Below are 11,843 nucleotides of genomic sequence, written 5' to 3' on the forward strand. Positions count from 1 at the left end.
ATCCCATTATTGCTTTCAGCTAAATGACAAGTGAGAATTTTAGTTGCTCTATGCTCCACCTGCAGCCAATAGCAAGAGATGTAGGGGCAAGTCTTATCTCAAGTGGGCTACTTCACGTGGGCTGAGCCAGGCTCTGTAAGTGCTGATTGACTCCATTAACTAATCAGAGACTAACCAAAACTAATTCAAGTGCGTAGGGTTAATGTCTAAAATTGCTCAGTCCCACACCAGTCATTTAAATGCACCCTATCTTTTACTCAGACTGGTGTGTTTGAAATGCACCATCATCTCTTCCTGGAAACTGGGAGAAAACATTCAGGACTGTTCATCGGATTTCTTTCACATCCAGCTGCAGGTTTATGCAGACAGAGCTCATCCATTTGCACCTCTGCCTTTCGGCAGAGGAGATGTTGCTTAAATGTGTGTTTGAGAATATGGTTATCACTGTTGTTCTGTTTCTTGCCTGCTTCCTTTTGGTGGGTGTGGTTAAAAAAGAGAGAAAATTCACCGCCTGACTTGGTTGCAGCATACCCGATGGGCTGGATGGTAGCTTCGGTGCCATCCTCGCTCTGCACTGGGGATAGGTTCTCAGATTTGGAGCTGGAAGTATGAGAGCATCATTGATCAACTGTAGCATGCAGCAGGATCCTGACACTGCATTAAAAACACACCCAGAGACTTTCTTCAACCAGAAAATAGAAAAGGTGGATTCTTGGTCCCATGGAAATCAATAACAGGACTTGTATGTATTAAAGTTTCACACCTTTCTAAAAGGAAAAAGGCATGGGAGGTTTGCTGATTCTCTCACTAGACAAAGATGCCTCATCTGCTTAAAAAATCACTGCTATTAAAACGTGGATTCACATTATAATGGAAGAACTGATAACAAAGAAATCATCGTCATCATGGCTTGGCTTCACGAACGAAGATCTGGGAAGGGCTTTTCCCACGCTCACTGCAAGTGATGAGTGCACCCTTCGGGCCTGCACAGTGGATTTTTTAGGTGAGGCGCAGCGTGTGCGGAACTGGCTCCACCCTTTACACCTGAGGTTCATCTGCCAGGGCCTAGCGAGCTTGGACGGTGACAGCGACGTCCTTGGGTTGTAGGTTTGGTTAGAGTGTCCTTCTCTTAGATGGATGCCTTACAGGGCTGAACGAGCTCCATCTGCCCGGGTTTGGAGTCAGAGTTGTCCTTCTCCTAGGATGGCTTCCCGAAGGCTAGTGAGCCCATCCAGCCCGTGGACACACTTTGTCTGACCCTTCACTTGAGACCTGTCTGACTTGGGAGACCCCACCGGAGGCACATGCCACCCCCAGCACAGCTCTCAACCTCACAAGGACACGCAAACAAAGAAATAGGAGATGAGCAAATCATGCTGTAAGCTAGTAACAATATATACAGAACAGAGCCCTTGGAAAAGAACCTGACAGGTTTTTAACATTTTAAATCGGAAATGAAAATTAACTGAAAATAAAGAGATTTTCAAAGATTTCCACACTGAATTTAAAGGAATTTAATTTGCTTCAAAAAGAGCACTCTGTTTTCAAAATTGCAAGATGACAATCTTTGACCTTCTGTATTTTTCAGCTTGAACAGCTTCAACTTCCAATTCAAAAAAGGTACATATTTCGGTCAAATTGAAAATTATTTTTTCTGACTGTATCAGAATAAACATTTTCCTGGAGTTTTGGTCAAATAAAATTGTTGCTATTTTGACTTTATGTTTAAAAGCTTATTGGGAAAATGCTTGGGTCTTCAAAAAGTCTCTGCACTGCAGAAAAAAGAATTGGGAATTATGTACGAGAGTCAAGATTGTTTAGGGACAGACTAAAGCTGGACTCTATTAAGAAATTATGCATTTAAACTCATAATTGGAGTGTCAGAAGAAGTTTCAAAATAATTTAAATTTAAGGTATTGAAATACCTACTTGTTTGGGTAGAGGTTGTTACTCTCCTGAAACTTCTCCCTGGCAGGGGCAGGAGCACAGTGCACACCATTGCCATCCTTTTCGATCCAGCACTGAAGTGCTGTCCTCCTAAAACCGTTTTATATCAACAATTTGAAGACATTCAAGTATCTCTGAGGATAAGTACAGACAAACAAGAAAGTTGTTTCTGTGTATTAAGTGTGTGTGGAGGGGGAGGAGAAATTATGGTTTTTATTTTCCATAGGTCTAAAGACAGAAAGGTTGTTTCATTGTCTTGTGCTGCTTGTGAAATAAATAAATCAATACAGTTACAGCATGACGTGATATGGATGCATTGCCTCTGCATCTGGATGGGTAATGGTACGTGACTATCCTGACACAGCAGTCTTTGGGAGGAGACCAAGGAGCAGGATGCACACAAGCATCGTGCTGCTGAGACCAGGCAGGTGCCTTCAGCAGCACTGCATGCAACGCTCAGATGAGGGTTTTGAAGCATCTCAATTTCCAGTTGCTCTCACACTGTATTTTCTTTGTGATAGAATATGTACTACCAGAGAGTGTCCAAGATTCTGGGTCCTTCTGAATGCCGTCCTGAGAGATGAGTTAAGATGCAGCAAATGACCAGTCCCATCTTCCCTTTCTTGATTTCCATGGTAAAGAAATCCAGGCATGTGGTCTGTGGGAATCCCTGACGTGCTCTAAGCAAGTCAGCTAGTTAGCTACTAGGCTTTTGGGAGGCCAGGGCTCCTAAGGAGCTGTGCAGTGTAAGCTGGGCGGTATGCCTACTATACCTGAGAAAATGGAGTACTTGGCTACTCCAGCAAAACTCCACTGGGAGTGTGAGAAGCATAAGGGATCTGGTTGGTAATATCTAGAGATGGTCTGAGTCAAATGCTGGGAAAACCTCTAAAGGAGGGAAAAATTCAGGCTCCAATATGACAGTTTCACATAGATTTCAGTGTTACTAATGTTGTACCATTATTGAGGGTCTCTTGGGACCGAGTAACTTGTGTCATACACGTATTCAATTCTTCTTGCAGCTAGTTCTCGTACAAAGCTCAGCGTGGTGTTTCCTTACTATCAGCTCTGTCAGCTAAGAATATCAGATTAATAATATATAGAAATGCAAGCTCAACCTAGATGCTTCAGAAGAAAATGCAACATGTAACAACAAAAAGACATCATGCTTTACATGTGTTTCCTCTATAGATCTATTTACGATGTAATATCAATAACAAACCTAAGCTTAGCCATATGTGATGGCAAAACATATCATGTGCTGTGCAGCCAGTCCCCATGAAGTTTGCTCTTATCATTGCCGGATCACCATCACCCATTCTCTCTCCACAAGTATCCTACATGTGTTTAATCTAGCTTTTTATACTTTGTCATCAAGCCTAAAGTTCTATATCGTAGGGAATGGCACTATCCCACATCCTACCCTATTTAGATATTTTATACTGATCTGATTCTATGACAGGAATTACAGCTTTACTATTGCAAGGACATTGGCCATTGACCATAGTCCAAAAATTATGGACATTCATAACAAAATGAGGAAGAGAAGGCTAAGTCTTGGAACAGCATAGCAGGAGATTGCCTAGTGTAGCAGGAGATGAAATGCCCATTGGTCTCCAGACATGCCTAACTGAAGCCAAACTGGCTGTGAATGAAATGGAAGTAGGTGTGTGGAAGTTTGGATGATGGAGGGTAACATTTTCAAGACCAGCTGTTGCCACCTCCACCGCTTCCTTCTGTTGGAAACAGGAGGAACATTGAGCTGTTTTTTCAGGGTTTTCACCAAGCTCCTGGTCTTCTTTCTCCCTTCTTGTGACAGGAGTGGTGTTTCCTGGATGCCATTCTGGTCTGAACTATGATAATTGGTACTTCTAGGAATTCAGCTGGCTCTTACTGTGACTGATGAACATTTCACTAATTACAGTGTCATTGTGTATGTACCAAAAGGGAAGTTATTACCTGTAAAGTTTACTTTCAGGAGATAATCTTTGTACAGTTTCCTGCCATCCAGGTGCTTCATGGCATCGCAGAGTTTGGTGGTGTTTGGACACAGAGTCCTCTGCATTTTATGCAAGGCGTGGGCCATAGCATACACAGCATTCACAACAAACATGATCTTGGATTCTTGCTCGTAGTTGGAACTGTTGATGGTGAAGTGTTTGTCACAAGTCTTTTTATGTGGTTTTCGGTTCTGGAGACTACACTGGAATTTTTGCTCCCAGAAGTCCTTGAACCAGGGATTGCGTCTGTTATTGTAAGGGCTGAGGCTTTGGAAATACTTGTCAAACTCTTTGACTGGATGGGAAGCAAGTTCCAAGGTTATTGCCCCAGAAGCTATGTGCTCATTGCCCTTGACAATACTTTCTTGTGCTCCCCACCCGTCGCTGGCAATCCAGGTAAAAGAAACGTTGAAGCGGTTGGCAGCTGCAATGAGCTCCCGAGAGTCATCACCTCTCATAAAGAGCACCACCACTCTGGCATTGGGTTTCTGGAGCAGCTCTCTGATCACGCCGTCGTAGGACTTCCTGATGTTGGACCGGCCCACTTTCTCAGAGGTGGCGATGCAGATGTTGCGCAGGCGAGCTTCCTGCTCAAAGGCTTCAATCCCTGTCTCCCCGTAGTCTCCTTCTGAAGCAACTGTTGACACGTAAGTCCAGTTGAAGTACCGCAAGATTTCAGCCATGGCTTTCGCCTGGTAGAAGTCAGGGGGCACTGTCCGTGCGAAGTAGTCGTAGCGGGATTTGTCACTCAGCTTAGCACTGGTGGAGGCATAGCTTATCTGGGGGATCTGGAAGAGTCTGAGCAAATTTGCCACCTGGAGAGAAGGGGGAGAGCACAGATTTTTAAAGGGTGGTATTTATAAAACTAAGCAGAAAAACCTAGAGAAAAGCACAAACAGTGTTTTTTAATAAGAGTTGTTCTGACAGTCACAGATTAAGGATGTTGATTACATGCTCTGGTGGGAGCAGTGCACTGTGTGGAATAGCTGCCCAGCTAATTCTCAGAGTTCTACTAATGGACTTTTTATTTCTGTCAAACTGAGTCCAACAGAGAATTTGACACAAACGGACGATATACTTCAGTCTCAGCCTGTGCTTCTCCTAAGGTCTAAGGATGTGCATGCCTTTCCTGTTTGTAGTGTGATTCATCTTCTCCAAACCTCACTGTATTTGATAACCAAATCTACTAATAAGACAGAAGTTTCCCTTTTATGCAAGTGTAGATATACATGTACAGTCCTTTCACAGAACTTTCTGACCCCACTTACTGAGTCCCCACTTCTTTTTACACTTAAACTGTTTTTCTCTGAGCTCTTCTGACTGCAGTCCTCCTGAGATGGCGTATTTGCAGCGTGTTAGAGTACTCCTCAAGTGCTGCACAATGTCATGTTGACCTACAGCTTTTCATAAATAATTAAAACTTTTAATAATCTCTGATTGCTCTTCTTGTTTGATTTATGTTGTCCAGAGTCCTGGGTTTTGTGGATTTCTTTTGGTATGTTGCTATGTGCCTTGCTTAAATATTCCCTGATCTACTCTGTTACCCTCACAGAATCGTAGGTCCTGATAATATCTGGAGAGAAATGAAGAAAGGTTATGACATTTTTTCCTGTGATTGCATCTTAAATGACAAAGGCAAGGCTTTGGGGTTCTGCTTTTGGTGAGGGGAAGTTGTGTTCAGTAAATTAAATTTAAAGCTGATCTTGGAGTACAGCCTGACAAAACCATCTGAAAAGCAATAGTGCGCTTGAGATTCCTAACTTATTAAAAATTGCCCAAACAATTAGTTTTTTACATTTCCCCCAAATGTTTCTCTGACCATGGATTATGTTTGTGAGAGTTTGAAGGCAAAGGACTGTTTTGAAAAAAAAAATGTTGTGGAACAAAGCAAATTTTAAAGGCTCAGATGTCAATAGCAAAATACTCTGGTAAAAATAGCCGAAAGAATTTTATTTTCGGCTTGGGATTTTACAGGTTCATATTCTGTCTTTTCTTTAATGAAGACACCGGACCAATGTTCCTCTGTGGCTTGTCTCCCACTGTGAACTGGTGTAAACTCTTGTCTGGGCCAGACTGCTCCTAACCATACTTACACAGTGCCTTTCACAACAACCTGGGCCAGCTGAAACAGGGGACTTAAGGAGACCAATGTCCTATTGTCCTTCTGGAGCTCCAGCGAAGGGCAGGTGGGATGCCCTGACCTCTCAGATCTCTGATGCCTGTATCTGAGGAGCTGAAGCATGTCTTCATAAAATAAACTACTCATAGTAGTTCATTTTAGTTTATTTTAGTTTATACCCAAATAAAACCTCTCCTACACTGTTCAGAAGGAGTATCCTGACAGCGAGCTTTGGTTATCGCCCTGCGGTTTTGTCGGTCGGTGTAGGCACAGGGTTGGGAAGTGCTGTCACTGAAGCAATTTCTCTTCCTCAAGAAACAGCCACTGTGTCTGTTACCACCCTGCTAGGTGGTAACATGCATTAAACTGCCTTATACTGGAAATGGGGTACGTAATTTCCATTGTGGTGATTTAAACAAACAGCTTTAAAGCCATGAGGTAGGCTGAGAGGCTTGTTTTGTCATGTTCCGATCATTGTTAAGCCTCTGTGCCCACATAGCCACATGATTTGGTTCACATGGTTCCCTCTGAAAGAGCACTTCGATTTGGTGATAAGAATGTCCTCTGTGCAGCTATTCTGGAATACTTCTCGCAGAACTGTGTGGGCTGGAATTACTATTCTTGTCTCAGTTTATTCTAGCAGAAATTGTTTTATTTGAAATAAACCATAATAAGGATATGCACACATATTCTGCATTTCCAGCCCCCCGCCCCCAAACTGGTTAAAAAAGAAGTCCATTTTCTAGCTAAAGCAGTGCTGTTCAGTGTGTAGCCAAGCCTTCAGTGCATAGAAGGACTCGTAACAAATACAGCAGCTTTTCTATTGTGTTTTATTTCTTTTAGTCTAATGCAGGGAAACAGAACCTCACCCCCATTTTACTGGGGGGCCCTGAGATGTGAAGGTCACTATACGTGCAGGGTCCCTGCAAACTGCCTGCAATTTGAGGAGGCAGTGCTGCTTGCTGTAATGCTCTTTGCTGCAAAGCTGTCCAGATAGTAGGTTTTTCATAGACCAAAAATTAAAAAATATAAGAAAGTCTTGTTAATCATAGAGGACAGAGGTAGAAGCCCCCAGGTCAGCTTGGACGGGGCTCTGAGCAACCTGCTCTCATTGGAGATGTCTCCGCTCACTGCAAGGGGTTGGACTAGATGGCCTTTGAAGGTCCCTTCCAACCCAAACCATTCTATGATTCAATGATAGCGACCCAGCCATCTCTGTGAACTGTTACTGATCATGGAGCTCAGTGAAGTTCTCTCTGTTATTAGATCAGATCAGAACACTTTTCTGAAAATTCTGAAGTTGGGGATTTTCTGGAATATTGCAACATCTTGATTTTAGGGACTAATTATTCAAAAGAGCTCAGGTCTTAGACATTTAGCTGATGCAGACAGTTTGAACACGCCCCTTTGTCCAGCCATTTCCATGCTCATCGGAACATCTGATTCTGAAAATCAGATCCTGATTAAATGAACAACAAGGTAAGGACACAGGTAACAGGTTCTGGAGAGGAGCTGATACCTAAGACTATGTGTATTCTGCAGTGTCTCCATGTGGGAGGACAGTGCAATGTGAACCAGCGTTACGTGGACTGAGATTGAACCACCTGAGCCGTATCTGCACTGTAGCTCCATGCAGCCTTGTGCTACACCTTCCAAATTGCAGTGTTGATCCAGATTTTGCTAAGTGAAATAATCTGTTTTGGCAAAGCTCCAGGTAGTAATTTAATCAGGCCGTGGTGCATGCAATTAGAGCCTGAAATCCTTATGATGGGATGTAAGTAGCAGAAGTAGTCTGGGGTTTTTTGCTGTAAAAACCAATGGGTTTTGCAGATACTTTGCACCTTTGAGAATAAGGCTGGATGTCCTGTATTTGCAACTTGAAACAACAGGCTGCTGTGAAAAAAGCATGTCAATACAGTCATCTTCCAGCATGATGGGAAACCTTTATTTGTCCTGATGTTTCTAGGTTTAATAGTGTAGCCACCATCCTGTGCTAAAATGTCCACTTCCCAAGAGAACCTGGCTGTCACCCAGCTGCTAGGACAGCGGGTAATTCATAAGAAGCTGCCCAACACGAGCATGGCAGAAAGTCCAGTGTGAGCCACGTCCCTCCGTATGGACAGACTGCATCACCAAAACCTGGAAATGCAGTGGCCAGGGCAGTGCCAGAGGAGACGGATGTCCCTCCCATGGCACTGGAGCCACATCTGTCACTTCTCTCTGCATCAGGGACAGCACAAATACTTGTGGGGAAATTGTCAGTCTATTGTACAACACTGAAAATGGCTTTTTATTATGTTTCTGCAAGGAGCAGTAAATTAGGTACAGCTACCAAACATGTGCGACTGGTTTCCAAGTATATGACTGGCCATTCACGAGTCCTGTTATCACATGGGTTCAGGTAGGTAACACCTATAGGTCTTTGAAACTCATGTGTGATTTATTGAACACCGTTATGCATTTTGTTTATCCTCCATAGGACTTGATGTGTTGGCAGCAGGATTTATTCTGATGGTTTTGGTTAAAATTTCCCTTCTTAACAGCCTAGAGTCTGTTACATGGGTTGTTTGAACGTATACAGGACTGGGGAGCACAGGAAACACTTCGGAAGTAAAAATATCTCAGCAGTGTTAGAACAGATAGGGTTTCTCCAGCACAATACACAAATGTGTATCACACATCTGTTGGACAGAGGAGGCCCCTTGTTAGATGACAATGGTCTCTGCACTGAAATTTTACCAAGTATGTGAGAATCTCATGGCACTTAACACGGCTTAATGAATCCGATTTCATAGAGCTCCTTTGAGACAGACAAGAGCTCCTGTGGCTGTTTTGAACAGACAGTAAATTAGACTGCTGAGCAGAAAGGGGTTGAGGTAAAGAAGGTTTGTCTCTATTGAGAACCTGGGGAAATTCCTGTCTCTCTGAACTGCAATCTGTCTGAACAAAAATTCAGTTGCTGCCTTTGGTCACCTGAAAAAGTTTTTCTATTCAGAAGGATAAATTGCCTGTCTAGATTCCCCCTGCAATACCATGGAAAAGCCATGTCCCGAGGATTTTCTAATGTCTAGATCATTCTATATCATAGGAGCCAAGCTTTTGCTTTGGAGAAATGTATTCTGCTGTCAATGTATGCTGTGTCTAGTTCCTAAATGATGGTAATGTAAAGAAGTGTGGGCTTTTTGTTATTATTACTATTTGGGCAGCAGCAGGTCAAACTGCAGCTAAAATATCTGCTCCAATGATTTTTAATATTTTTTTTTGCTTATTTCTCTTTATTTTTCCTTAAATTTAAATATATTTTAAGCAAATTTTAGCTGAGAGAGTAATTTTAGAAAAGCAGGGAAGAAGCTGATTTTGAATAGGCTGGAGTGGTGGGCATACAGCTACTGTAAAGAATAAACCAGAGCTGTAGTCAACAGCCTACACTGGTCTGTTCACCCTCCCCACAGTCCCAGCTCCTGGCTTGTACATGTTATGTCAAGTTAAATCCTCTCTTCATTTGATTTATAATGATTTTCTTTCATCCTCTTGACATGCATCTCAGTAAAGACACTTGCTTTGTCTTCTTGAGAACAAACCCATACACACTGAAAAGCTGATATCAGGTTCCCATCAACCTCTTCTCCAGGCTAAACACTCCCAGTTTCCTCCATATCTTCTATCATATCTCCTCCCCACGATCATCTCTGTATTTGTTAAATCTTTCTTTTCTTGGGGGACCCAAAGCTGGACATTGAATTCCAGATGTGGTCCAATTATAATAGAATCATTAGAAATAAATAGTAAAATATTTTCCAGCTATCTACCTGCTACGTTTCTGTAGGTATTGCCCAGCATCCTGTGAGACCACAGTGCTGTAAGATTGCATCGTTGGCAATAAATATGAACAATACTGAAGGCACAGGCTCCACCATAATTTCCCCTGTCCTCTTGGGACTCAGGAGGCTCAAAGGCATGGCTCTCACCTCAGGGACGGTGTGACCCAGTGTGACTCATCTTGGACACTTCCGATACACTAACTGGGTTTGGAAGTATTTGGGTGATAGAGATGTCAGTAATGTACATGCAGCTGCTCAGCTCAGACCCAGGAAAATACTTCATTCCAAAATCTAATTTGTCTTCAAAGGGAAACTAAATTCCTTACTGGTTCTGGAACTTAAATATGTCTATCGGTCTGGAATGTCCTCTCTCCATATCCCATTTTAAGACCGTGGGTGTTTTGTCTGAGATGTTATAATAAGCACTATGGAAGACAGTCTCTACACGAGGGCTATGTCACCACCTTGAACAGAAACAGCCCATTTGGCTTCAGCTGGGATTCAAGCTATGACCCCAGCAATGCCAACATCCCAGTCCGTTTAATCGTTAAAGGTCAGTTGCAAGGAACTAAACCAGGAGCACTGAAGTTCTTTGGGTGTCCCAGGCTAGCTTACTCCTATACAATCTTCTGGCACATTGCAGGCCTGAAGCAGAGGTTTCCACCAGCTTTCCCTCTCTTTGGTATTAAGAGGGCTGTTTACTAGTTAGTGAGTGATGGTCCTTAACAAAATGTTACCTTAACAAAAGGTAACTCAGGAAAAAACAATTCGTTACCAAACAAATAAAAATTTCTGGTGTTTGTTAGCAGAGGGAGCAGAGAAGACGACATTGTTTTTAGCCTTGTTCTCCTGAAATTTTGGCAAGGAAGCTGGAAAAAATATAGCTAAATAGTTGCAGCAGTCTCTAGAGCTGTCACATCCAGAGAAACAGTGTTTGAACAGTGGAATAATTGCATCTATGAAGCGAACATCAGAAATAGGGAATACTGTCAGAATAACATCTAAGATTTCTGTGGAGGACCCAGGAATTTCTTTTTATAAGCGTGTCCTGTTTAATCAAAAATACACCAAGAGGGATGTGGAGAGAAATGTTGTACTTGGAGAGAAGAATCATTTGGAAAACTTTTTTGTCTTACTTCCTGCAGGGGATAAGCACAGTGAGCTGTTGCATATGGACTCTGCCTCCATAGAGCATTAAGTGTGGACGTGCGGTAAGCTCTGCTCTGAGCTGGCACACTGAGGAGAGATCTGTGCAGGAGACCTCACTTTGCACGAGGAGTGCAATGCTTCTCTGAGACTTGGTAAACCTCGCTGTAAGTGACTCATGTCACATTTATGCATGACGAGAAAAGGGACTAAAGCTGGGGTTGATGGTTCTAAAAGCACGAAATGGCTTCTGGAGTGAAAAGAGCTATCAATGATAAATATGGTTATTTGAGACTCATTAACTGCTGCATAAGTCCTAGTCAGAAGGGACAGACTGAGTGTGGGTGATGACAAGATGTGCCTAACTAGTTCCTATTTTTGGCCATTTTCTCTTGTAGTTACACCCTTTTCCACTTGTGACATGGCAGGGCTCCTTCCTTCTTACCTGTGATCTCATGGGTTACCTACCCAGCCCTGTAAAATTGTACCATTCCCCCTTGGCAAAAGGAGAAAATGCTCATGCTGAAGAAAAAAAAAGATAAAATCCCAAACCCAAATCAAAAAGACAGTAAAGGAATCAGTTACCTTGGGATTTTCAAAGGAGCCAGGCAGAGGGAGGTACTCACACTCCTTTGAAATCTCTAGGAAAGACATGTCCAGTGCTGTTTGGGCACTTTTAAAATCTCAACCTAGTGGATGTTCAGTTTCTGAATGTGAAATAAAAAAAAAAAAAAAAAGAGAGGAACAAACAGCAAGGATCTGTCTGAAATGTAGTGGAGGGAGAGGAAGAACAGAGATAAAAGAGGGAAA

The 11,843-nt window shown here is 42.6% G+C and overlaps 1 protein-coding gene across 2 annotated transcripts in view; it reads right to left on the reverse strand.

Annotated features, from left to right (window-relative positions):
* Positions 1 to 11,843, reverse strand: part of GRM3 (glutamate receptor, metabotropic 3) — a 47,483-nt gene that overhangs the window by 29,813 nt on the left and 5,827 nt on the right. For both annotated transcript variants that reach the window (XM_010131843.1, XM_010131842.1), the window contains exon 2: positions 3,907 to 4,762. In XM_010131843.1, coding sequence (XP_010130145.1) covers positions 3,907 to 4,762 — 856 coding nt within the window. The remainder of the gene's footprint in view (positions 1 to 3,906; positions 4,763 to 11,843) is intronic.

This window comes from Buceros rhinoceros, unplaced genomic scaffold (genome assembly GCF_000710305.1).
Source record: "Buceros rhinoceros silvestris isolate BGI_N320 unplaced genomic scaffold, ASM71030v1 scaffold712, whole genome shotgun sequence".
NCBI lineage: Eukaryota > Metazoa > Chordata > Aves > Bucerotiformes > Bucerotidae > Buceros > Buceros rhinoceros.